Genomic DNA, 27,887 nt, shown 5'->3' with positions numbered 1-27,887 from the left:
TGCCCCGGCAGCCGCTCGGGGGTGGAAGTAGTCGCCATGTTGGCGTGAGCAGCGTTATAGCCCCGCGAGGTGAGCGGCGGCTCCTCGCGGGTGCCCGCGCTGCTGCTGCTGCCGCCGCAGCCTCCCCCGCCCTGTGAATGATGCGGCCGGAGGCGCCGCTGGGTTGGGTCGGAGCTCGGGCGGTTGCAGAAGCAGCGGCGGCCCTGGGTCGCGTCCAGTCGGTGGCGGCGGGAAAGGGCGCAGCAGAAGAGAAGGAGGAGGAAGCGGCCGCCCGGTCCCCAGCCCCCCACAGCTGTCGGGCGAGCGCAGGATGCTGAGAGGGACCCCGCGCCATAGTCACGCCGTGGGGAAAGGGCCTCCCTAGGGCTGAACGTGGACTCTCCCTTTCCCATATCCTATACGCATTTTCCCTTCTCTCTTCTGCCTTTCACTCTACCCCGGCGCCGCCCGCGGAGGCAGCGGCGGCTCCGGGACCGAGCAGCTCCTCCCTGTCCGGCTCCTCCCGCGGCGGTGCGGGAGCGCGCGGGGCGGTGGAATATGGCGTGGGTGCTGAAGATGGATGAAGTGATCGAGTCTGGACTGGTGCACGACTTCGACGCCAGCCTCTCCGGCATCGGGCAGGAGCTGGGAGCCGGTGCCTACAGCATGAGGTAACTCATGGCCGGAGGTGGGTGGTGTCGCGTCCGACCGGCCTGGGGCCGCCGCGCCCTGCAGCTGGGCGGGAAGGAACTGGGGCTTTCCCCGCTAATTCCCTCCTTCTTTTTCTTTCTCGCTCTCCTTTTTTTTTTTTTTTTCTCTCTCTTTTTTTTTTTTTTTTTTTTTTTTTTTTTTTTTTTTTTTTAATTTTAATCTTCCCCCGTTTCCTAAGGCTTTTCCTGAGAAACGAGCGTGTGGCGGAGGCCGCCCCGCTGTCTCCTGAGTGTCGGTCTTGCCTAGTGCGGTTCCACATGGTTTGAAAGGGCTGCTCCCGCGGGTCCTCCGCCCTGCCCTCTCCTGCTGCTGGCAGATAGCCTCCTGAAAGGGAGTGCTGCGCCTTGGGCTGGGGTGCCTTCAGCCTACACATATCATCTACCCGAAAAATCATACTGTTCTGGTTCTTACTTGTGTAGCCAGTAACACGTCTCAAGAAGGTGGTCATTCTCAGTTTGGCGAATATAATTCTGGTTCATAAAATACGGGGGCTGTTCGCTTCAACATGTAAAATACATTATTTCTGGGTCAAGTGAACTATTTGTGGTGTTTAATAGGATAGTTGTATGGTTGTACTTTATTCGGTCTACTTATTTTTTCATATTTCTGCGTAGCATTTAGTGACTTTTTTTTCCTTTTCCTTTTTTTTGGGGGGGTGGGGTTGGTTTTGTTGTTGTTTGATTTGGTTTTGTTTGCTTTTCCTTTTCTTGCCGTGTAGCTCCGGTTCTTAATCAGCTTGGCAGCTTCCTTGCCTCTTGATTATCCTCCAGATTTTGTTGTGAAAGTAGTGTTCGGGTGTGTTTTTTGGAAAGCTAAGATAAAACTGTATTTGTTTGAAGTAAGTACATTTTATTTCGGTTGTGGATTCCTGAGTGATTTCTTAGCATGAGAAAGAGAAGCTTCTTTGGAGCCACTGTGAGGCAGTTGTTAACAGGATTAGTATTTTGAGAATCTGGACCAGTGAAACCCTGCGTTTTGATACTTTTGATGGCCTAGCCTGGCAGGCAAATGCACTCACTGTCAGGGCTACCTGGAATTTGGAGGGCATCACAAGTTTTAGCTGATACGTTATATATTTTAAGGCAGAACTTAGAGGTGAAGTGTTGGAACTGCAGTGTCTCTGAGGTTATAAATCAGGTACTCTGCAGAACAGAAGCGAGGGCTCTTTTGCTAGTATTTGGGCTTGTGAGCCCAGCAGGGTTATGGCAGGATGTTTCAGCTTGCGGGGGGGGAGGCGACAGGGATTAATTTTTTTTCTTTTAAATAAAAATAACCTTGAGAACAGGGCAGTTCACGTCTCTCCATGAGAATACTCCCGGGTTTGTGTTCAGTTTGTCTGGATCTTACTCCAGTTCTGCCTTGTCGATGTCTCTGTCAGGAAAGCGTTCATCCCAGGAAGTGGTGTGCCAGCTGTGGGCAGCTGTGCCGCAGCTGCCTGGATGACTTCTCATCACTCAGTTTCTGGTTATCGTTTGAACACCAATGGATGACGTGTGTTCAGGAACTGTTCTTCCTTCTCTGTGATGATCCAGCTCTAGCTAGGACTTTATAGTAAGTCGTTGACTGGGATGGCTTTTTAAAGATTTCCCTTCTTTTTGTGGACTTCATTTCTTCTCCTAGTAATGCACACTGTCTGGTTTGTTAAAGCTTCAAGAATTCTAACTTTTCCTGATGCAATCTATACAAAAGATTCTGTCCTCTGCTCCTAACGTCTTTTCATGGCAGGCAGCAATCCGAAGTGTTTCCTCAGTTATGGTAGTTAGACCTTTGAAGGTTCCTTCCAACCCAAACCATTCTATGGTCTACATAGCTCTCTATTAGGAGATTTTGAATTGCCACAGCAAGAGTTATAGCAGTTAAAAGGCATAGCTATACAATAGTCTTATGTTCTGTTACAGACTGTGATGGGATACAGATGCTTTGGGAGCACATTAACGTTATAACTTTGATCACGTAGTTACAGAGATCACCTAATGGCGATTGGTCTTGGGTGGTGTCAGAGTAATTTCAGCAAGTAACTACATGTATTGCTTGGGATTCTACTGTAGAGAAATCATTGCCTGATAAGTGATGTGAGAAGGGAAAAATACGAGAAATGGTATAGCCTGAGGAGTGAAGATACCACCCTGTCGCTCTCCTCTGTGCCATTAAAGGCTAATTATTTGTCACTCCTTTCAAAGAAATGATAGAAGAAAAATAAGTACTGCCCAGAGAACCACGATGGGAGAGCTCCCCAAGCTACGTGCCGCTGTGTGTTGTTAGGAAGGCCTGCAGGTAATCCTTTCACCTCTTAGGCTTGTGTGTAGTGTAGCTGATGCTTCCTTGAGCTAATGATCAGTTGGTGCCCTGAAGTAGAAGTGTTACTCCTCTTTTTATTCTCGTGAAGAGAATTGCTCATGCCCATTGCCCTGTAACTAGAGTGGTTTTTAAAAGGAAACTCCCTGGACAAAATGTCTCTGCAGGTCAGTGGTTTAAAAAGAATATTTAAATCTTGAAAGTCAGTTTTTCTGATTGCTGTTCCAGTGTCTTCTTATGCAATAAGAAACTGCCTGTACACATAAAAGTCAGTTCAATTGATGATAATTATTGATGCATTAAGTAGCTGCCCCACTTTGGAAACCTGTATCAAAACATAGTACCTTTAGTGACAGTGAGATCTGACTCTTGCTGTTCAGTTGGTAAAGAGACCATTGCCTAGACTTAAGACTCCTGGTGTTTTCTTGCAAATCGTCACGATGTCCACTGTAACACAGCAACAAATGTGCAGTTTTGGGAGCCACCTACCATTGCTATGAACTCTTAAAGATGTTTGATTTAAAAGATATGTTTTAGGAAACGTGTAACAGAATTCAGCTTTTTGTGTTTTGAGTTAAATATTTGATTAATGAATTTCATCAAATTCATGGACCTCAACAGAAGGACAAGCACCTGAATGACTTAGAGCTGATGTGTAATTAGGAAGCTTAGTGTATGGGTTTATTTAAATGCTTACAATTCCAATGGTATTTGTAGTGCTAAAATTGAGGCTGCTGTTGGGGAACTTGACGATTATTTCGGGAGTAGCTATTTTGGTGTAATTTTGACTTGGAACCTGAAGTTCATTAAACGAAATTGAAAAAGGTGGCTCTTGTTTCTGAAATGGGAAAGCCTATACAAAATCAAACCCAGATAATCCTCTGTTTAGGGAGAATCAAGTCAGTTTGACTCTGCTTCATCTCCCAAACACTTGGTGTGTCTTTGGAGATGGGCTGGCTCTTGCCTTGGTTGAGGAGAGAGAAACCTACTGCAGTCCATCTTGTTTCCTTAGGGTGCTGTGGAGAGGGATGGTGAGGGAACCTTGTGATCAACGCTTCTCCAAGGCTTTAGGCTAAACTAACTCCTAAGGTGGTGTCTCATGTTTGGAGGACCACCTCTGACAACTTACAGCTTTGTTTGCAGTTGATGAGAGGGAGGGTGATTTCTTCTAACAGCTTTTGTGCACTGATGTGGTTTTAGAGTTTCTGATGAACATGGTTGGGTCATGGTAGTTACTGTCTTAACTTGTTAGTTGCTGTGCAGAAAGACAAGAATGGAGTTAGCTCATTCAGGCCCTGTTTTCATTCTGGCTGCTGTTACACCGTCTCAAGCTGTGCCAGGGGAGGTTTAGGCTGGATGTTAGGAAGAAATTCTTCATAGAAAGGGTTATTGGACATTGGAATGTGCTGCCCAGGGAGGTGGTGGAGTCACCATCACTGGAGGTATTTAGGAAGAGACTGGATATGGGGTGCTTGGTGCAATGGTTTAGTTGATTAGATGCTGTTGGGTGATAGGTTGGACTCGGTGATCTCAAAGGTCTCTTCCAAGCTGAGCTGGTCTGGTCTATTCTATTCTATTCAACTAAAAGGACTGTTTATGGTTCTCCTCATGCCTCCCACTCTTCAGAGATTGTGACTTGTTTTTTTTCAGAGGAGATGTGTGTTTATTGAATGTGTACACACTATTTTCTGCAGAATGTTTGTTCTATTTTTATGTATTGTACTGTAGCAAAAATAATTTTCATGACATATAGACTCTGTAAAATAAATTTTTATGTACTGATCAGCAATGGAGCTTGTTTGTGTACTATTTTTTTGTGCAGGCACAGAAATATGTGAACACTTGTCAGGAAACAGGCATTTGAAGAAAAAGAAAATCCACAAACCTAAACCTCCTCCCTTTGTTACCACAGCTAAAACATCGAAAGGCAAACCTTATGTTTTGGATCGCTAACATTACATGTGGGTTTGTTGGGCTTTTTTCTTCTTCCTAGCTGAACATGTGAATGCACGTGAAAAAGTTGAGGCCAGTGAAATTGTTAAGGGAAAGACTTCACGTTGCATAATTATTTTTGTCAGCTCTCAGGGTGGATGGATGTGTGAGATTGAGAGCAGGGCAGCAAGCTTACCCTTGTTCATGCTTTGTGTGTTACTCTTGCTTAGGAGCAATCGGTACTGCAGCTGCTGCAAGCTATAGCAGCGGCTGACGTCCCTGTGTTGGAGAGCCACAGGATTGCAGTTGTGAGCAAATGCTATTACAGCTTTTCCTTGGTAACTTCAAGAGCTTGGGAATACACAGGTTTTGGTGGTGGGCTTTTTGTACTTGCTTTGGTTGTTTTTTAGAGTTTGTACCAGACTCCACATATTTGGAGGCCTTTCTTTAACCAGCTGAGGTTCTGTTGGATGGGTTGTAGGATTCCCAGGAGCAGCATTACATTTGCACCTGTTTTAACAACTGCTTCACAGAGAGTTGTTTTCCAGCAACCACTTCCAGGGGTCTCATCTTACATCAAACTTGGTTTTGTGGACACAGGGAAAGTGTTGGGAAGTATCAGTTCTCCTGTTGTCTTACTATAATTTGTTCAGACCTCTTAATAATGCAGAGCTTGGCTTTGAGATCATAACACTTAATTCAAATACCACTTGAGAAACTTTTTTTCTTAAGGTATTTGTCCTTGTAAACCATGCTTTAAAGTTTCAACAGACCCACATGTTCTGGGATGTTTTAGTACTCACACCCAAAAGTATACAATCCAGAGGACAGATAAGGCAGATGATTGATGGAACAGCACTCTGAATTTTTTATGACATTGTCGGAAGGACAGGAGGCTGTTTCATGACCCTGTTATTGCTAGCCAAGTCAGCTTGGGGTTTGTGGGTGTGTGTTTGTTTTTAATACTTAAGAAAAAGGGAAGAGGGGTTTACATGTGGAAGGAAGGTGATTTTTGTGGCTGATAAACACATGACAGAAGGATAATTTTTTTTCTTGGTCTGTTTGTACTATGCTCATCTAGACCAGGATAACTAATCACATATGATCAGTCCAGCTGGATTCTTTGCTTCCTTTTCTAAGCCTTCCTGTTTCTACATGGTGAAGTTTCACATATGCACTTCTGTTGCTGTGTAATGAAGACTTTTTCTGTTTGATTTTCTGGGAAGATTTTCTGCTCACTTGAGGAAGAAAGAGAATATCAGTTGAATGCTTGAGATGACAAATTGTGTGGGACCAAGATAAGACTTCTCTTACTGACACTAACAACCTCAAAAACTTGATCCCAGAGTTCTTTCCATCAGGAAAGTAAACCCTGATGGATCTGCTTTTCAAATGATAGTAAGAAGTCTATCAAAATATGTTGCTGCTGCTTCAAAACCTCACTATTCATTTAGAGCTCGGCCGCTTGTAATAGTCCAAAGTTCACTTTGGCGAGACAATAACCTAGTGCCCAAGATCAAAGGTTATCAGCATTAGAACAAGAAATGCATCAGTCCCTTAAAGCTCTTTCTCCTGTAGCCTGAAATAATTTTAACAGTAGCTATTACTTTACATCCATCTGGGCAACTGCCAGTGACTGCTGCAGTTCGTGTAGGAGGTTCTTTGCCATGTTAAATAACCTCAGCAAAGGTGGCAACAAAAGTGTTCATCGCTCATCTGCGTCGGGCTGGCACAAATCAGATTTCACCAGTCAAGGAGGACAGTGACTGAAGGGTGCTAAAGTGCACTTGAACATGGAGGCTGCCAGTGGTTTACTGAGGGAGAGATAATTTTCATTTCCAGGCCATTGGTTTTTTATAACTGTAGAATTTGTATTGGATCTGAGGGAAAAAAGCTGGAACTGAGAGGGCTGACCTTAGGGGTGGGGGGGGGGAGAGGAGGGGTGGAGTTGTTTGGTCTTGTAATAGACTCAGTATTAAATTAGCGGTGATAAAAAGAGTTGTCACTCAGGGGATCTCTAGTTTTTAGGAATGTGAGCTACATAATGGCGTAATTTATCTGCACTTTATCATGACATGTTTCTTCAGTCTAACTAAAGAGGACTATTATGAATATTAAGTTTGTTTGCCATTGGTTTCCATCTCTGAATTGTGAATACGTCTTGCAACACTCCTGCAGCTATGCCGTGTGAGCAATGGATTTTACTTCATAGAAAATGCTTGTCTGATGTTTAGGTGGTCCCCATTTGCAGTAATGCCAGCATAAACAGCAGGGGATTTTGGCCTGCAAGAACTGGGAGGAATGCTCTTTGTGTTCTTGTGTTTGTCAAAGCTGCGTGCTCCTAATGATTTCATGGGTAAATACAGATGTTAACAATTTTTTCTGATTCCTGTATCCCTGTTACTGATGCTCCAGAGGAGGGAAATAGGCTGCCCTCCAGTTATGTTTGGGAGGAGGGGGTGTTCTCTCCAGTGAGTCTGTTACCACCTGTTTTTTACCACCCTCAGTTAGTGTAGCTGTGTTGGGCTGTGCTGTCAACTGACAGGGATCCCGACCTATCCCAGAAAAATGTTTTGTGGAGGGGAAGGGGAGGGAGGGAGCAGCTGACATGGCAGAAATTCTTTGTGCCACTGCTGCCTGGAAGACCTTTTGCATTAGTGAACCATAGGCTCAGGGGTATTGAATAAAACTGGTCATCCTCTGTTCCTGTACAGCAGTGACTGAAAGGCAGACCAGTGGCTTTGTAGCAACTTCCTTGTTGTAAGTCAGTAGAGACAGAACACTCTTTTATGAGGAATTAATAGTTTAGATCAGTTAATGTTTCATTATCACTGACACTTTTTAAGATCTGAATTTGAAATGTTATTCATACCCTACTTACTTTTTAAGTTCCTGAAGCTTTCATTTGTTTTTAGATGGGCACAAGTGAATGTTATGAAAGCATGGGTATTTCATTCTTGGAGTGAATGAATCAAAATGTTCTCCAAATGCTAGTTGTTTAAAGATGATCTAGTAAGGAGTTTCAAGCTGAAATGGCTTCTCTCTTCCTTTGGAGTGTACTGGTAGCAAGCAGACCCTTTACTAAGGAAAATATATGTTTGTACCCAGGAAAATAAATGGAGATTCTTAGGTTTGCCTTATGCTGTTTGCTGGAGCTGTTTTGGTTTGTGTGTGGCTTTTTTATCCCCCAAATGCTGGTGTTTAAGACTGCATTGTGCTCTATTGTACTCTCTTTACAACCAAATTGTAGGGTTGAAGAGTTGGATGTCACTTCCCCCCCAGTGGTAGGTACTCATTGCCACCTGGTAAGTTTTAGCAAAAGCAGGTTTAAAAGTGGCTCAGTTTGTCTTCCGTTTTTGTTTGTTGGGTTCCAGTGTTGTATCTGTTAATTTAGTTCATAAATCGTGGCACAAATTAAGCCAGACCAGACAGATATTTATTTTTAGATGATGAGTGAAAAATGGAGGTTTGCAAGGCAGTCTTTTTAATCTTGTGTGAAAGCAAGTGCTGCAGACGTTAGTCAGGAATTACAGGCTCTTTGGTGAGGTACTTTGCGTGCCTCCCTTGTTGCACTTTGTCTCCCATGTGTGTATTTTAAACATCAGTCCTGCTGCTGCGTTCTTTACATTTTGAAGTCCCTCGTCGCGAAAACACGAATTGATGTTTTGTGTGCCAAAGGGTGTTGGGCCCGGGGCCTGGGTTCCTGGCGTGGGAGGCCTTCTTGGGACCCTGCTTCTCTCTGCTTGCTGCAGTGCTCCCTCTCTTGTTGGGCTGACATCAAGGCACTAAGTTGTCTTTCTAAGGTGATCCTCCAGTAACAGCCCACCCATCTAGGAAATTTTCTGTCATGCCTCTGGCTACTCTGCCGCTTTTGCCTAGATCAGAAGCTGCTTGAAGAGGAGCTCTGCTTCTCTTAAGTGGGTATTTCACCTTGTTTTCCTTTGTGACTGGTAAAGGAATGTAGATTAAGTCTTTACTGTCGGCAGAATTAATAGGTTAGCTATAATTATGCCAAAGAAAAAGATTTTCACAGTGGAACTTACTTCGGGGAATATATGATTTTGAAGAAGAAAGGCAATGCGTGGCTCCCAGCTGTGTGTGTAGTGGGCAGGCTTACCTGTTTTGACAGGTGAATAGTTAAGGATAAACTGATTGATTGATTTATTTTACACTGAAGACAAGAACTGAAGTTTACATTTTCAGAGGGTCAGCACAAAGTGGTGTCTGCTTTCTTGTCTGCTTGTGTTGCAGAGTGTCATTGTTATGTATCCTAGCCTAAAATTTGGATGTCTGATGTTTTGGATACTGCTCACGGTGGTTTCACCAATAAACTCAGTGATACAATTTATGTATTCCACTGTGTTTTTTTAAGTAACAGCTAACCTTTTCCCCCTTGAACTTCAGTTAAGGTGAGACTTTACAGAGTTATTTGTTTGTTCTTTTCAGCGATGTTTTGGCGCTGCCTATTTTCAAACAGGAAGATTCCAGCCTTCCACAAGAAAATGAGACCAAACATCCACCTTTCCAGTATGTTATGTGTGCTGCCACATCTCCAGCAGTAAAACTGTACGATGAAACTCTTACCTACTTGAATCAAGGTTGGTCTATACATAGATGTTGCAGACATAACTATAGATGAATGCAGTTTCTGGAGCAAGTGTAAAACTGAAACTGTATTTCATGTTTTGAGTTCTTCCCTGAAAGGGTTCTCAAGCACTGGCATAGGCTCCCCAGGGAGGTGGTTGAGTTCCCATCATTTGAGGTGTTTAAAAGGCAGAGAGATATGGTGCTGAGGATGTGGTTTAGCACCAGACTTTATAGAGTTAGACAATGGTTGGTTGTTGTCTTAAAGGTCTTCTCCAGCCAAAATGACACTATGATTCTCTGATGCATGTAGGTACATGCAAAATAAATGCACATCAAACATGAGATTGGATTTCTTACTCTAGTACTCTTGTCCAACTCTCAAACCCACAGGTATAGTCTGTTGTTATTTCCACATTAGAGTCTGGTTTTTTTCTTTCTACTGCATGGTTGGTTTGTCGTTTGGGTTTTTTTTCTTACTCTGTGTTTTACCCCTCTCCATTCCCCACCTTCCTGATTAAAATCAGGCTGAAGGGGATTTTAGGAGGCAAACTTCAGGTAGTAATAGCCTAAAATACAGGACTAGTTTTGTGCTCCTGTTTACGCTCAATCCGAGCAACCTGATGTAAGGTGAACTAAAAGCTCATGAGGTGCATTAAACACAAAATAACTTTGAGCTCCAACTTTTCTGCTGATACAACCTTTCTTCTCTCTAAAAGGTCAGTCCTATGAAATAAGGATGCTAGATAATCGGAAGGCTGGAGACATACCAGAGATCAATGGAAAACTGGTAAAGGTGAGCTGAAGTTCTCTGCATAGTGTTACTGAAAAGTCTTTGCTGCCACTTGCATACAAAAAGAGTAGGTTTTAACCTTTTATTGGACTCTTGATTCGTGGAGGAAGGTAGACCAGCTGATCTGACCAATAAAGAAAATGGACACAATGGAGCCTTATGCCTAGTTTTGATTTATTTCAGGTTTACTATGGATTATAAGTACACAAGTATGCGTTTCCCCATTTCTCAACAGGTCAATTTAATCTCATTTTAGGTAGCTAAACTCAAGCTAATCACTTGATGTACCCTTTGAGTCTCACCTAAGTTGAGATAAATCTCCACAAAAGGTGCCCATGTCTTTCCTCCTCAATAAAAAGCAATCTCCAAATGAGGTATCTGAAGTTAGGTGAGAGGAATCCAGTCTAAAGACTGTACAGTTCATGGATTGTTTTCTCTGTCGTTAGATGTATGTTCAGAATGAGTGTGGACCACTGTTATTTTTAAAAGACAGACTATAAAGAATTTGAATTCCCAATGCATTGATTTGTTTTCTTTTTTGTTAGAGTATCATAAGAGTTGTGTTCCATGACAGAAGGTTGCAGTATACAGAGCATCAGCAGCTAGAAGGTTGGAAGTGGAACCGCCCCGGGGACAGACTTCTGGACTTAGGTACAATTGTACAATCTGTTGCCTCTGTATGGGATTCAGTTTCCAGATGTAAACTGGTCATGCACACACCTATGCTAGGGCTGTTCAGAAAACACAGAGCCCTTTTCTGTGTGCTGCTTTCTCATAGTGTGTGTTTTTGAATATAAATGTTTTTAACACTTTCATGTTCCTTTAGAACCTGTAACTGCTGCAGAGGTAAAATAGCAGCTCTGCAATCTTAAACATTTAGTAATCTTTGTTTTGCTTACTGTATGTTGCAGTAATGAGGAGAACACAGACAAAAGTCACTGCCTGTAGTAGATGGTAGAAATGGCACAAATATGGTTTCTCTCTATTTTGCATAACTTTATTTTAGGTAGATAAGCTGTGTTTGGGGAGAGGGAATTGGGGAGGGGGATCAAAAAACACTCCCAAACCCTTAGGACTTAGTTTGTTGAATCTACTGAGATTCTTTAGATCAGTCCTAAGAAATGGTTTATGGGATTATGGTCAAGCCCCCAAACCCTACATTTTTCCACCCTACCTGTGTTTGCTGACATTAACCTTACCTTACTATTTACTTGTAGTCTTTTCTTGGAATATGATTATATGGAAATGTATACTGCTTGTTTTAATAGATATTCCAATGTCTGTTGGAGTCATTGATATCAAGACAAATCCAAGCCAGCTCAATGCAGTTGAATTTTTGTGGGATCCAACAAAATGTACATCTGCTTTTATTCAGGTTTGAAACTTTACTTGACTGGACGTCTGTATTTGGTGCCTTTCAGGTCACAAATAGTATATTTGTACTATGAAGCTTCTCTGTTTCTGATTTGTGGGAGAGCCATTAAATACCAGATCTGTGAAAAACACAAGTTCATAGTTCTCTATGTGTCCCTAGTGAGAGTTTTCAACTTGATTTGGGTTTATGAAAGTGCCTTTTGAATCTGATTTAATTAAAAGGCTTTCAGAAAGCTCTTTGAAGAAAACTGGCATGGTTAAAATATTTAGTTACAGAATTTATTTCTATTCCTTCAAATAGTGTTGCTCCTAGATGTGGTTCTCTTTTCAGCTGAGAGGCCCACTCTCCTAGTGGTGAGCTTCAGCAAAGCATTGGCTTGAGGACAGAATATGAAAAACAATGTGCTGTCAAAAGGGTTTTGAATCAAGACATTCAGAGGTGTTTCTTACTGTGTCCGCAGACTTCCTCGTAGTAGGAGTTTTACTATTAATGTATTCTGTATTCAGGGCTATTGAGCATGTCCTTTGGAAATGATCTAGATAGAATGTTGAGTTTTACAGTGGAACTTCTAGCTCTTGTCTCAGATCCTTTTTATTAAAAACAAGAAGGTACAGTATAAAGTTTGATGTAGCAGCATCTCTCACTGAGGCTGCTTATGATGTGGAGTTCCATACTGTCAGTAAATTAACTGTCATCTGGTACAACCAAAGGCTTTTGCCCAGCAAGAATTACATGATTACCACCATGTAATCTACTTGCAGAATTGTGAATATTGTTTATGCACTTCCTTAGAAGAAGTGATTAGAGACTGACTGCAAATGAAACCTATTCTTACTATGCAAGTATAGTTCACTTCTTCTAAAGGCTAGAGAGTACAGCGTAGCAGCACCGATTGTACACTTCAGGCTTCAGTTTCCAATCTGTGGCTGATGGCCATAGAAAATACATGGTACTGCAGTCTTGTGAGAGTGCAGGGTGTCCATGGTGCTTGGCTCACTAAAAATTCCAAAAGGAAGCAAAAAAATAATTGGAAGCAATGTTCAGTGAGGTTCACTGTAACTTTCGGTTACACTGCTTTTCTCCTTAGATACCTTTGAGATATTTCTACCTTATATAGCTACCTTTGAGATAGTTCTACCTTATAAATCTAGTCTGATGCAGCCACTACATAAAAACAAACCAAACACAACATAAAAAGTTTGCTTTGGGAAATTTGGGATGTTTGAAAATACTGTAATTCCATGGGAAATGAAAACTCTTCCAGTCAGTGGCTTTCTATAGCTTTGGTAATTAATATTCATTACTAGTAAGTGAAGGGGTTTTTTTCTAGCTACTGTGCATTGGACAGTAGTGCCTTGGAAAAGCCTTTGATGATATTTTTGTCACCCACCTAAAATTTTCTTAAGATTCAACAAGTTCCCATTTAGTAAAAATCTATGAAGACTTCTGCTTTTAGCAGAGGTTTTGGTGGTACACTTGTTTTCCCCTCTTCCCTGTCAGCTCGAGCATGGTAATTTTGGCTCATTTGCATGTGGGCATGAAAAGGAACAAAGCTTTAGTTCTGCAACTTGACCCTGGGATAGGCTGGGTATTTTGTTACTTGTCCATAGAAAATGTACATGGTATTGGTAGAAGGTGGTAAAATTCATGTCTAGAGTGCTTCTGAGAGTTCTTTTTGTTTGGTGGTTGTTTTTTTTTCCAGGTACATTGTATCAGCACTGAATTTACCCCTCGTAAACATGGAGGAGAGAAAGGAGTTCCTTTTAGGATTCAGGTTGACACTTTTAAGCAGACTGAAAATGGAGAATATACAGATCATCTGCATTCAGCCAGTTGTCAAATCAAAGTTTTTAAGGTAACAGTAGAAAACAGATCTTTAATAAGTGTCTCAGAAGCTCCATTAAAGATGAGAGACATCTTTATATTACTGCTTGATTCCTGATATCAGATTCAGTTATAAAACCCATTTTCCATATACATTTTTGTTCATGTAACTGTTCATTTTTAGCCAAAAGGAGCAGACAGGAAGCAGAAAACAGACAGAGAAAAGATGGAAAAGCGAACCGCACATGAGAAAGAAAAGTATCAGCCTTCGTATGACACCACAGTTCTTACAGAGGTAACAAACCAGCATTTTCTCTGCTGACTGAGGATAAAATATATAGATACAGCATATCACCTAGCTGCAGTATTGGAAGGGCTGGGGAAGAATTGGTACTACACAGAGATAAACTTTTCTGTTTGACAAACTTGTCCAGTGAACAGCAACATTAAGTGTTGACATTTTGTTTAGTAAGCTCTTATTTACATACTTGATAGGTGCTTGTATTGAAACACACCAAGACTGAGCAGCATTTGACTGACTGGGCTGAACCTGAGAGCAAATCTTTTGGTACAGATCTAAAAATCTTGCAACTGAAAAACCAAAAAAAGAGAGGGGGGAATCTAGAGTTGAACTAATCTGCCAAATTTTGAGCTTCAAAGTTTGGTTTGGAGATGATGGAGTTTAAGGCCAGAGCCTCAGCAGGTGTTTGCATTTTCTTTCTATTGGAGTATCAGTGAGCTCTATGCAGTTTTATGAAGATTTCACAAGTTTTTAAAAGGCTTATAGATCTTTCCTCACTGTGTAATGAAAAGAAATTGATCCCAATCTTTGGTGTTTGTCCAGATGAGGCTTGAGCCTATAATTGAAGATGCAGTTGAACATGAGCAGAAAAAGTCCAGCAAGCGGACTTTGCCAGCAGACTACGGTGATTCTCTGGCAAAGCGAGGCAGTGTAAGGGACTTCTGCTTACCTTTTCATTGTGCAAGATACCTTGTGCAGTGTTAGATATAGGAGAAACTTCCGTTCTATAAAGTAAAAGTACTTTGATTGCTGTGCCTTAATTCTATTCACCTTTATGTACACCAATTGCTCCATGTTTGCTTTCAGCAAAGGAATCCTTCCTAAATCTAACACTTGAACTGTTGCAGAGGGACTGTGTAACTTTCAAAAGCCAAGAGCTTTCCTTTTACATGATTTTAACTGAAACAGCCTCTTGCTTTCTTACTTGTGTGTAATTAGTGGAAGTAAGAAGAGTGACATTTAGTGTTGTTTCCTGTATTTGTACTCACATTCACTATAAGTTTCTGTGTATCTCAGTGTTTTTAAAACACCATTTAGTGTTGATTTTTACTGACTTTTCCTTCAGCCATGTACATACTGTGCTGTAGGCAGGTTAATGCAGCTCAGGAGAGTCAGCACTTCCTCATGGTGCCTGTAGGCTGACCCTCTGAGTGCCCCCAGAATGAATCTGACCTTCATCCTACACACCCTTTCTGGCAAGGTTTACTATTTCAGATGTCTTCAGTGCTGTTTTGTAAGGTTTCAGTGCCACTCACCTTAAGGTTTTTATAGATGAGAAACAATCTTGCACCTTCCATTTGCCAAGTTTAAATGCCAATTGTTCAGAAGACCATTATGAGAGTGTTCTGTGAAGGGGCATATTGTGCTGGCAGCTCTTTCGCAGCAGCAGTCAGGCAGCAACTGTCTGACTCTTGTCTCTCGGGCGTGATTTAGTTTGTAGTATGGTCTGTGAAAAGGCATGTGTATTTTATTTTAAGATGTAACCTTTCTGATTCTTTGGCAATGCAAACATTCTTTTTCACTTGTTCCAGATGGCCCTGAGTTGGGGAGGTACAGACAGGAGAAAAACAGCATTTTATCACTTATAAAGCATATCTGAGGCAGCTTCTGAAGGTGGTTCTTGGAGGGATTTCTACTTCCCCCCCCAAATGTGCTCTCTTTTTTCTGTTGTTAATAATAGTTCATTGAATGGTTGCTTATAGGAAGACTTAAAGGAGGATTTTTTTAGAAGACATGACAAATGCCCTGTCCATAATAGGACAAACTATAGCCTAAAAACATCTGAAAGCTGTCTAACCTGTTCTTACACCATAATTGGAGCAAAGAAAAATGGAGATAGAACAGGTAGTACTGGACTAATGGCTTTCCCAAAGCACACTGTGGAGACTGTGTTTATCCATCCCTTCACTTCTTGCTTTGGATGGGGGTGACAAGGGACAGTGAAGCTGATGAAGGGTCTAGAGAACAAGTCTTATGAGGGAACTCATAACTCAGGGAACTGGGATTGTTTTGTCTGGAGGAGTCTGAGGGGACACCTCACTCTCTATGACTGCCTGAAAGGAGGTTGTAGTGAGATGGGGTTCAGTTCAGTTACCAAGTGATAGAAGGAGAGGAAATGGCTTCAGGTGGCACCAGGAGAGATTTAGATTGGGTTTTAGGAACAAATTCTTCACTGAAAGAGTGGTCAATCATTGTAACAGGCTAGCCAGGGAAATGGTAGAGGTGTTCAAAAACGTGAAGCCATGGTACTTTGGGCCCTAGTTTAGCGGGCATGGTGGTGTGGGACTGACGGTTTTGGGGGTCTTTTCCAACCGTTGTGATTTTCTGACCCACCAACCTTTTCTCATAACAGCTATGTACAGCCTTCCAGCTCTCTCCTTCCTGCAGCTGTTTCTGGTTTGGATTTCCCCTTAATAAAAGCTGCCTTTGGATCATTTGGTCAGTTGAGACCATGTAGAGTTTTACTCATGCAGGGCGAAATGCTTTCAGCCTTGTAACCTGGTATGATCTGCTGCTTCAACACAACCTGTTCCATCATGACAATTATTTATATCATTTGAAATCACCAGGCCCATTAAGAATACCATGAAATGCTATTTTTGCTGGATTCGTAGTGAAACCATGGTAGTCACTGTGCACTCTGTAAGTGTTGGGCTTAACTACATAAATTTAGTGTAACTTGTTTGTTTGACCTCAAAAAGGGATGTCTGATCTGTAGCCTGGAGGCCAACTCATGAGTCATTTTCTTATCAGCTGTCACTGAGGGATGTAGACACACACACTAAAGATCTACTTCTAAGTAAGAGAACTGACCGTTTTTACTCATTGTGTGTTCATTTATGATTGACCTTGTACTTAAGTGTCCTGGGAACTGTAGCTTCATCACAAGAGGAAAACGGGATTGTTCAGAGTGTGTTTGTTGTGACCAAGTTGAGTGTGTTGGCTGTTTCTTACCCAGTGCTGCTTCTCAGATGTCCAGAATCATCTTTTTTAATCTTTTCCTGAATTACAGAAATTTAGTTTGATCCAGGGTACAGTTCTTTTTTAAGCTGGGTATGGTTACCTTCCTGCTACACATCACATACAGTTGTTTTGCTCCTTGCCTTTTGCATCTCATTTTGGATGCTGGCTATTTTTAATTTGCCGTTTTATTTACTGGATATTTCTAATTGCATTTCTTTTGGGTGGTTTGGAGTTTGGGTTTGGTTGGGTTTTTTCCATATGATTTTTTCTAGCTCAGCCACAGTCTGATTTGAACAGATTGGTTTCTTCCTGCATTTCCTTCAGGAAACATTGAATCTAATGTCTTTTCAGTTCAGTTCATATGGGATTCTAGGAGTTTGATCTTTCTGCTCTACTCTTCTATCCTTTCCTTAGAAAGAATCTCCAGTGCTCATTGCCCTCACCCATCTTTTCCTTTTCATTCCTTTTCCTTAGAATGCCATCTGGATAACACTTTGCCATTAGTCCTTTCCATTCATCTGATGTTCCAAAATTCAGTGCATTCACTGCAGTTTCTGCAGCCTTTGTCTCGGTGCTTGCTAGCCAGCCACATGCAGTTAACAGTGTGTTGAGACTCATTTTTTTCCTCTCTCTTCCAAATATCTCGGGATGTTGGGTAGTGATAAGACTAGGGGAAATAGATTTGAGCTAGAGCAGGGGAGATTTACATGTAGACATCAGGAAGAAGTTCTTCCCCATGAGGGTGGTGAGAGCCTGGCACTGGTTGCCCAGGGAGGTGGTGGAAGCCTCATCCCTGGAGGTTTTTGCAGCCAGGCTGGATGTGGCTTTGAGCAACCTGTGGTAATGTGAGGTGTCCCTGCCCATGGCAGGGGGGTTGGAACTGGCTGATCTTGAGGTCCCTTCCAGCCCTGACAGTTCTGTGATATATAGAAGCTAGAAGTTATCTAAGGAGGAAGAGAATAAAACCACAGCAGATTATTTCAACTGCTTTTAATGTGAAAAAGGCAGATTCGTACTGTGATAGTTGGGGTCTTTGCATGTTCTTTGGTCTGCAGTGTGTTGATTGAGTTTGATGTTAGCGTATAGAATATGTCACAAACTAGACTACCTGAAGCTGCACTGTCATTGAACTTGGTGAAATGGTCATGTTTTGCAGAGACAGCTGATGGCAGGGCAGGTATAGACACTAAAATGGGAACATTAAAAGGTTGGGGCAGCAGTGTAACTTTAATTTTGAATATAAAACCTTTTAGAGGCTGTAAGAGTCAGAAAGTGGAGCTGGAAGAAAACTACTTTACTAACATAAGCACACAGTATTCCTTCGTTTCATTTTACATCTCTTTACTTCATATAGCAGTACCAGCACACAGGATATTAATTGTGGGTGACTTCACACTTTGAGAGTAACTTCTCCTGCATTTAGAATAATCGGGGTAATATGAGCAGGAGTTTTGCTTTTGCTGGCACTTAAGGGCAGGTGTCTGGGGCAAGAACCTCTGTTTTGTAGGTTCCTTGAAAAAGCTCTGTCCCCCTGTGTGATAGAAGTGCTGTCCTGATCTCTAAAAGGTGATGCTGTGTGCCCAAATATATACAATTTTTGCCTGCATGTTGATTTGGTATTTGAGTATAGCATGGACTTACTAGAAGCTCTTCTGTGAAGCATGCATTTGGGCAGATTCAGGTAGATTGGAAGTAGGAAGGGAAATGACACCAAAGAATGGCTTGGGAGACCTTGGGTTTTTTGCACTTACCCTGAGTCTGAAAAGTCAGGCTTGGAAAGTTTTCCTGTCTTTCTGTCTAATTCAGTAAAACCATTGTTCAGCACTTCATAACTTCATTCATGTTCTGTACAGAAGAATGCTAGAGATGGAGCCAAGATAGTCTGCTTTTCATAAGTTAATCAGTGTTTGGAAATTAAGGCATTATTTCCAGAGCACACTTGTGTATGCTGGTGTGTACTAGGTACTAGTGTACCTAGTAACAGAGGACAGTTAGCCCTGAGACCTCAAAACCAACTTCTGTGAACATTCAGCAGCATATATTCATTGCTCATTACAGGTAAAGACACACTGTCAGTCTCTTCTCTGCTCTGTGACGGCTTTTTCATGAAGTTGAATGCTTCCTTGTGATACAGTGGGTTTTTTCTTTTGAGTTTACACCCAGTGGCCAGGGACTTCTGTATTGGTATCACGCCCTTGCTGAATGCCTTTGGGTTAACTGAGTTTTGGACAAGGAGTGTGGCCAGCAGGTCAAGAGAGAGGATTCTGCCCCTTGACTCCGCTCTTGTGAGACCCTGCCTCCAGCTCTGCTGTCCCTAGCATGAGAAGGATACAGAGCTGTTGAAGAGTCCAGAGGAGGCCACAAAAATGATCCAAGGGCTGGAGCACCTCTGCTATGAGGATAGGCTGAGGGAGCTGGGGGTGTTCAGCCTGGAGAAGACAAGACTCCGGGGGGACCTTAGAGCTGCCTTCCAGTGCCTGAAAAGGATCCTACAGGAAGGCTGCAGAGGTATTTTTTGTGAGGGTATCTAGAGACCTGCATTTTGTTAACAGCAGACAGTATAAATGGGAGACTTCATGAAAGAAAAGATCAAACTGATCTTCACCTGAAGTCTCTGCATGTAGTATGTGGGATGGAGGGAATCTTTTATTTCAAATTACAAATCGGAATTCTCTGTGGATGAAAGCCTGGTTTGAGGTGAAACAAGAGTGCATCAGAATGAAAATGTATTGTCCAGAGAAACTTAAGCTTTAATTCTTTACCTTCAGTGTTCACCATGGCCAGATACTCCCACAACATTTGTAAACAACAGTCCTACTCCTGCTCCAACTTTTACCTCTGCTCAACACAATACCTACAGTGTCCCAGACAGGTAGGTTTCTTTACTGAGGTAACCTTCTTAACACCAAGCTTATTCAGCAGCGTTTTCTGAGTAGATGCAACTGCTTTCTGGTTCACCTGGGGATGGGATATTGCTTTGGCCTATGTATGTATTTGAGAGTTTGACCCTTGCATTCCATTTGTGTCATTACATTTGCTTTGATGGTTTCCTTTCTCACTACACACTCTTGAAAACTTTTCTTCCTGTCTGTTGTCCTACAGCAAACTCTTTACCTTTTGACTGTTCTGGCTTAGTCCTTGTCTATAGCAGCTGTTCAGCTTTTTACAGTAAGAACAGTCTCAGTTCCCCTCAGAAACAGTTAATACAATTTGCAAGAGAACAGCCTCCACAACTGTTTTTACGGCTGCTCAACAGGGGTTCTGTTGGTTAGAACAGGTTGTACTGAGGCGCTCTTTACAGCCATACCTGTTGAGGGGGGATTTCAGGTTGTCTTTCAGCAATGCTTAAGTATTTTGCTTAATTAAATTCTGGTAATACTTCTTATTTTTTCACACCTGTAGCAATTCTTCCTCCCCAAATCACCAAGGAGATGGAACCTCTCAAGGGTCTGGAGATGTGAGTATTTGCTTTCTGGTGCTGATCATGGCTGTATTTGTAAGCTTGTGTCAGAACACTTGCTTGTGTGTACCTTGGCATTAATAGATACTGAGAAGTGTTTTGCTGAAGGGTATTTTTCAATGGTTCAATGTTTTTTTCCAAATCCCAATTATGTCCAGTCTTCTTTGTTACAGCAGCTTCATCCTTCAGCCACAATCCAGGAGACTCAGCAATGGTTGCTCAAGAATAGGTTCTCCACCTATACAAGGCTTTTTTCAAATTTCTCAGGTATCTATAGTTTACTTCTTTATGTAAAGTCTTTCTTCATGTTAAGAGAGCAAGGTTTGTGTGTGTGAATAATTCTCTGAACACAACACAGCACCAGTGTTTCTAGTAACTTAGCCACTTGCTTATGAAATGGTCTGTGTGCGTTGGAAGGCATTTGTTTCCTAGTTTGTTTTGTACACCCAAAAGTGAAGCCAGGTTCACAAAATCATTCTAACTGTGATTGCTCCTTGGAGATTAAGGAGCAGCTGTGGGGAGCCAGGTGAGCAGGCTGGCTGCTCTGCTGGGCCCTTCCCCAGTGGCAGCCAGCCAGCTGCAGGAGGCTGGGCATTCCTCTGCTGCTACCTTGGGTTTGAGCTCTGCTGCTCGCATGCTGATTGCTATGCTGTCCCAGTAAACTCTAGTGCCAAATTCCTGACAGGGACCCTGGGAGAACTTGGAGAGGAGGAGTTCTTTTCACTATTTTCTTTATGGAAGTCAAACAGCAGCTGGCTGATAGATGTTCATTGAAGCAGCAGGTGTGGTGTTTGTGTGTTTTATTACACTTCTTCAGGTGTGGGGGTTTTGTTACAGTATTTAAGGGCCATGATGACCCCTCATTTTTACTGGCTTTCCCCTGTGCATTCCTAGATCATCTGTGGAGTACTTTTACAAATAGACTTCTTTTTTCCAATTATTTTAATTTCCTGTCCTCCTGCTCTTCTTACAGTGACTGATTTGTCAAACTGGTTCCTTTGTTGACACCCATGCTGCTTCTAGGAAGGGTCCTTCCTTCCATTTTGAGTTTAGATTTGCTCAGTATCTTTCACTGGAAAGGGTTGTTTTAACAGACCACTTATGCCCAGCAACCACCCAGTTGCTTTTGGATGGAAGTATTCCACAGTCTGGATTCACCTCAGAGGCTGCTGATGGACTCCTTTGACTCCACTGCTGTAGCTATGCCAATCTGTAGCAGTATCCTCTATAAATGAGGGCACTGTAATAACTGAAGGGCATAGAGAATGTGAGGCATTGTTGACTACCTGGGACAATTCATCAAGTGAGAGATCATCATACAGAGAAATCTTTGCTCTATTTAATATACACTGACCTTGGGAGTCAGTTAACACTTAGAGTCATTTAAGCCATTGTCTGGATATGGAAGAGTCCTATGTATATACAGAAACACTGCGTGCCTGGCAGACTTGGTACTTTTTCAGAGCTGTGAGCATCATCAAGTGACAGTGACCACCCCTGGAGGAGGTCGATTTCTGGTTCTGAATGCGGCTTGCTTGCTCCTGTTTGCAGGAGGCCATTTTTAGAATGGCGGAGTTTGTTATTTTTAGTCAAAATGAACATACCATTTAGTGTTACAAGTACAGATGTTCTGAAATGATCCTCACCAAAACCCTCCTGTGTTTGTCCAGGTGCTGATTTATTAAAGCTGACAAGAGAAGATCTGGTACAAATCTGTGGTCCTGCCGATGGCATTCGGCTCTATAATGCACTGAAATCCAGGTAACCTCCATGGTACCTTTGCCGCTGGTGGGGCTTTGCTCTGCCCAGAACTGGCTGCCTCTCCTCTGTGCCTTCAGGGCCCCAGAGATGAGGGCACTGGTGAGCTCAAAGGGAGGCTGCAACACTGGTACCAGTGCAGTTGGGCACTGCTAACCTCTTGGCAACAGATGGATTTGTTGCCAAGATAAAGCTTATTTAGGGGAGCTAATAACAGCAGCTGGAGGGTTTGAGGTCACAGGTGCTGAGTGCCACCAGACAGCATCTGACTGAAAGGGTGTTCATGGTCGTTGGCTTCCAGCAATTGTCACTGTTACTCAGTAGTTATGTTCCAGGATTCCCCACAAGCAGCACCCTGGTGAACACACTGACACTCAGCCTGACCACAGTAGCACCCCAGAGACCTCTGAGCACTGTTGGTATTTTGATTTCTGTTGGTCAGCAAAAGAGAACATTTCAAGTGCTGCACCATCAGCATAGCAAATCAGTGGCCTGTCAGTTTCTGTATTTCCAGAGCAAGAGACCTTTTCTGTGACACTGATCTCCCTGCCTTGCAGGTCTGTTAGGCCCCGGTTAACAATCTACGTCTGCCAGGAGCCGCTGAGGAGCATAGAACTGGAAAGACAAGACGCAGGCAGCAGCGACAGCAGCAACGGTGCAATATACGGTAGGGATCGGGGGGCTCTCAGCACTGCTGCTGAGTCTCGGCAAGTCTAAACCAAGGGAAATGAAAACAGAGCTGGGGAAAGGCTGCTTTGCTGCTCTACAAACAGGGCAGGCATTTGTTCTCAGAACAAGGCTGCTGTTTCAGCTGCACACCAGCAGTGGAATCTTAAAACAGCTCAAGGTTAAATAATTGATTTTTTTTTTCCTTATCCATTGATAAAACTTCTGTTACATGTTAATTAATTAAGAAGCTCTCACATTACCTTTGCTGTGTTCTTCCAGACAGGGTAATGAGCAGGCCAGTGTAGGTGCATGTGAAAGCTACATGCAAGCAGAATGTTGTCGCCCCCATTTTCTGTTAGGGTTTCCTGTCATTATCTGTGCAACTCAATTGAAACTGGTGGGGCCGGGACAAGGAAAACAGCCAAGTGGTGCATGGGCTCACGGCGTTAGTATGGTTGGCTCTCCTGGTAGCTGCTGTGTCAGCACAGATGGCAACTTCTAATGTATCTGACAAGAGAATGGAGCTATTTGGAAATCCTGTTCTTGCTAAGTGAAGTGCCCTAGCTAACTGAAAGCTGTAGAGGTGGTCGCTGATAGAATAGTATGTTCCCTGCCAGAACTGAGCTGGAGGAGGAACTGTAAATAGGATACTGTTTCTGTTTAGTCTTTGTCAAGTAGGTATTTTCCCTCTGATATCTTCAGTCTTTGGTTGGGGACAGAGAAACATGCGAGCATTGAGCTGCCAAGGGCGTCTTGCAGTAAGCTACAGAACTGTAAAGGCAGCTTTGGGCTGAACAGCTACTTGCTCTTAGAGCTCTGTGCAGTTGTATTTTCCCCCTGCTGCCCATCTCTCTGAGATAGCTGTAGGAAATTCCTTGACCTAGGCTTCCTTTAGCGAAAAAGAAACACAAAAAGAGAAAACAAAGCAACCCCTCATTATGTCCCTATTTAAAGCAGCAATTTCCCTTTTGATGTATGACCTGCTGCTTTTGAGATGGTCCCCAAATACTTTCACACTCATCCTCAGGTGGCTCTAAAGATCCATTTCAGTCTAACAGGACTGCCTTTCTCTGAAGGGCTATAGGAAAAATGTGGATGTTGCCTTCAGTATCAGAGCCACGAGAAGCCTGCCTCTCTTGGAGAGGTGTGGTTAGGACTCCCCCTTGAAAGAATTGATAGTAGTTCATGCTGCTTAGCGAGAAAGGGCACAGCTTTTTTTAAAAGCCTGGATACAAAAAAAACAACTCACTTTTGTTTTCTTTAATCACTTGTTATCTAAGCTTATGTAAATAATCACCAAGCTTATGTAAATACTTTTTTCCCTTGTAGTTTATCATGCAATCTACTTAGAAGAAATGGCAGCCTCAGAAGTCACACGCAAGCTTGCTTTGGCATTTAATATTCCTCTGCACCAGATCAACCAGGTTTACAGACAGGGCCCCACCGGGATCCACATCCTTGTTAGCGATCAGGTAAGCAGATAGTATTATCTTGACAAATACTGCATGGGGATTGGATAGAATGGGGGATTTTCTTATGCATGCTGCTTTTATCACTGGCTCTTCTGTTGGGGAACGCAGCCAAGTATCTTTTGACAGGAGTATTGTTTCCTTTGCATTGAAATGCACGGAAGGATCCTTGAAGTGGCATTTACAAGCTCTGAGAAGAGGAAGGCATTTGGTCTGGTGCTGCAGTGATTGCTTAGCAGCCAGGTTTTATTTCAAACACACCCAAAGCCTGGCAGCATTTAAATGCTGCTGAAGTCTACTTGGTCAAGTATCTGCTACATGTATTTAGAGTTTCAAAAACACAGCCAACAGTGCTGGGCTCCCAGTGGCCATTAATCGCTGTGATTAGGACACAGTATTTTGACAGTACTGTAGTTTAATTTGGGGAATGCTTGCTGAACAAAGCCATGAAAATACATAGTTGCTTATCAGTGGCTTGCCTTTAATGTCTGACCTGTTGTTTTGCATTAGTCATACTCAAGAGAGTTTCAATCTACTGCTTCTTCTTGTAGATGGTTCAAAACTTTCAAGATGAGAGTTGCTTCTTATTCACTACGATCAAAGGTACCATCTCTTTTCTGACACTCTAAAGCATCGTCTGTTCTACCACAGAGCATTCTTTGAAGACTTCTTTACCATTCCAATAAATATCCCCCAAGTGAAGAGCAGCAGCAGAGCGAGTGAAGGGTGACTTCTCCTCACAGACAGGACTGGCCACAGGCTCCTCCTCTGGGAGCCAGGCCTTTTGGCCTCTGTGGCATACCTCAGTCTTTTCTCCAGGCTTTCACTGCTAACAAAACCTATTTAAAGTTCTGTCAGCCACCACTGATTGCTGCTTGTAAGTGTGGAGAAAAAAACAATCCTGGCAGTTGTAGCTGTGTAGTGACTGCTGAACCAAGTGCCACTTCTGCTCTGTCATTGCTGTAAGTGGTCCTGGTCAGCAGCTGCTTGCTGTAGACAGGATGTGGCCACTGGAGGGGAAGGCTGCAGCAGAGTTCCTCTGCTTCACAGAGGCTTGCTGAGCTGAAGCTGCTCTTCAGCATCAACTAGTAGATGCACAGGGAACAGCCACAGCACAAACTTCTCCCTGCCCTGTGCTGCCAGCTGTGGGGAATTATTTCAGTTGTGTACCTGCAGTTAAACACAAGGATTGCTGTGGGGCTCCCTGCTAACCACTCAGTGTTCTGGAGGAATTCAGATGAGCCCAGTTCATTTCTGGTAGAAAGTGCCAAGGAAATTTTAGCAATCAGTGGACAAGGCTGACTGCAAATGTTCCCTACGTGAACTGCCCTAACGTTGAGGATTCATTTGCAAGGTGTTACCATACCACTGCTCTGTGGCACAAGCAGGGGGGTTTAATGCTGTGTTTTTAAAGCCTGCTTCACTTTGTCAGCATGCTAACATGAAACAAGTTGTTCTGTGTGGTGTAAAATCTGCTCATGTTTGTGGTTGTCAGGGACCTGTTTGTCTTGGCTGTTGAGGTTTTGGGTTTTTGGTGGTACTGTGAGCTTCCAAGCATGAAGTCCACAGGGGTTGGGGTTCTTTAACATTTCCATTGGGCTTTCTGTAGCTCAGTCTCACAAAAGATGAAAACCACACGCAGAAGTTGGCTTGTTTGTACAGTATCAGGAGTCACTCTCAGCGAGGGGCTTTCATGGGCAGTAGGAAGCATTCAGAAATAACCAGCTGCACACCAGAGGGATCTGAAAAATGTTAGTTCTGTCTGAGGAGCAAGTTGCTGATTTGTCATGTTCCAAGTTCTCTCCCACTGCTGCACAGCCAAACCCAGGACCATAGGTTGGGTTAGTTATGGTTCTGTTTATAACAGACTTGGCTTTTTTTTTCTTTTTCAGCTGAAAATGGTGAAGGCTTCCATATAATTCTAAAGTGATGTCACACAGTTGCTAGACTGATACCCCAACACAGAATGAAGTCCTGCCTAAAGACTATGAAGATCATTCACAACCTTAGGATCTAACTTCACTGTATAAGATGTTTCATATTGAAAACACAAAATGACCTTTCTAATGAGCTGTTTAATAGGTGAACTTTCTTATCACTGCCATAGCTAAGTGTCCTCATGAGAGGTATAATGCCATGACAGCTGACGTACAGGCATGGAAGACAATGTGAGCAAAGGTGCTTGCCCTTCCCTGAAATAAGGCAAATTATGGCCAGTAGATGCAGTTTCTAGAAGCAAAGCACTGCTGCTGTTCTATGATCTGTGTCCAGTTGGAGATGAATGTAAACTTATTTGGGGGCATTTACCTTTCTGTGCCAGTTTGTCTATTACTTGCTCGTACCCGAGGCTGGTTTTATTTTTGATGTTAGCAGAGCACATACTGATCTGTGTGGAGATGAGTAGTTAAGCTGATGGTGATCAGATTGTTGGGTCTTGGAGAGTAAGGCTGTCTAAACAGCTTCCTGTGTAAATTGTGTATAAGAGTGTATGTAAGAAGTGTAAATGCCAGAAGAGGGCTTTGAAGAAGCCCCAGACAGATGCAATATATGCATGCAGCAAACTGCATTATCAATAGTACCTTATTGGAGGGATTAATGTCCTATGGGGTACTTAGTAATTGTGTTTTGCTTTAATGAATTTAATGGAAAAGAATTGCCTATGCATCCTTTATGTTTAGTTTCCTAGGTTCTCTGCGGAGCACTGCTGCAGTTTAACTCTTTGCTTGTAAAATTGTGGGTTTAAAAATACTAGCAGTGAGAGATGGGGTTTGTGACTTAGTGGAATTCTGCTGAGGAGGGAAGATGACCCCCTGGCACCAGAGGGCTGCCGTAGCTGTCAGCACCATCCAATAAAGTGCTTAAGTAACACTAAATGTTCACTATTTACGTCTCCTTCCCAGCAGGTAAGGGCCTGGCTGCAGGCACTGTTACGGACGAGTCTCCTACCTTTCCTGCTGCCCCTTCTCAGCCTCCCTGAGCCCAGGCTGTACAGCTGTTGCAGTGCCTCCTCACAGGACCAGACACTCGCTGCCCTGGGCAATGACCAGCTGCTTGCTCCAGGGCTCACACTTTCCTTCCTTCTAGAGACACAGCACAGCATTGCCTATGTTAATGTTAAGTTCCAATGCTGAGGTACTTGGAGGGCATTTCAAAAGGCATTAAGGGACAGTTTCAGAGCTGTCATTTTGTGCCTTGGAGAAGCTTGCCCCTTCATCTCTGGCTTAAAAGCTTGGGAAGCGTTTGCTTTTAATGCTGCAGCATTCAACGCCAGCGACTCCAGCAGCGCCTACAAAAGCAGCCTGGCTTTGTTATTCCCTCTCCTGTAAGCAGCTCGAGTGCATAGCAGAAAAGCTTCTAAAAGCTGTAGCATTTTGAAAATTTAAAGACATCAAAGCTAGAGGATTGCTCTCTTTTGGGTTTTTTTGGGTGTTCTCTGCACTGAAAGTATTCTTTTGTACTTACACATTTCTGCCTGTAGGTTGCTTGTCTTTCTTTGGGTACTGTTTGGTCCTAGCATTTTCCTGAATGGACCCCTGTGTCTTTTCAGCTCACACCATATTCAAACCCAGATGTTTTATAAAAAAGTGGAAAAATCCTTGATTGGAAAGTATCCAAATAGCTAATTTTGAAGACTGTCGAAAGTTGTACAGTAGTTTGTCCAGCTCACTTGAAATTGGAATTAAATTATGGCACCAGCAAATTGCTTTTGTTTTTTAATAAGATGTACACATTTTGATTTAAGTATAATAAATGTTTTTCAATAATTTTGTAAA

General features: G+C 42.8%; 1 protein-coding gene across 5 annotated transcripts; it reads left to right on the top strand.

The window, feature by feature from the left end:
• On the top strand, window positions 1-27,887 carry UBP1 (upstream binding protein 1). 5 transcript variants are annotated; one of them, XM_068152684.1, is made up of 16 exons: window positions 1-650; window positions 9,364-9,515; window positions 10,221-10,297; window positions 10,840-10,945; window positions 11,563-11,669; window positions 13,372-13,524; window positions 13,678-13,788; window positions 14,338-14,445; window positions 19,527-19,630; window positions 20,161-20,215; window positions 20,395-20,485; window positions 21,889-21,979; window positions 22,534-22,643; window positions 23,975-24,117; window positions 24,666-24,717; window positions 26,007-27,887. In XM_068152684.1, the coding sequence occupies exons 1-16, from the start codon at window positions 538-540 to the stop codon at window positions 26,042-26,044; spliced, it is 1,611 nt and encodes a 536-aa protein (XP_068008785.1). In that variant the 5' UTR covers window positions 1-537; the 3' UTR covers window positions 26,045-27,887. The 5 variants fall into 5 exon arrangements, with proteins under 5 accessions (XP_068008785.1, XP_068008783.1, XP_068008784.1 ...); XM_068152682.1 differs by having other exon boundaries at window positions 20,377-20,485; XM_068152683.1 differs by having other exon boundaries at window positions 3-650; window positions 20,392-20,485.

Source organism: Melanerpes formicivorus, unplaced genomic scaffold, assembly GCF_026170545.1.
Source record: "Melanerpes formicivorus ecotype bairdi unplaced genomic scaffold, bMelFor1.0.p_v2 SCAF_24, whole genome shotgun sequence".
Classification (NCBI taxonomy): domain Eukaryota; kingdom Metazoa; phylum Chordata; class Aves; order Piciformes; family Picidae; genus Melanerpes; species Melanerpes formicivorus.
Note: the sequence above shows the minus strand (reverse complement) of the source record. Positions and strands in the feature narration are given on the sequence as shown.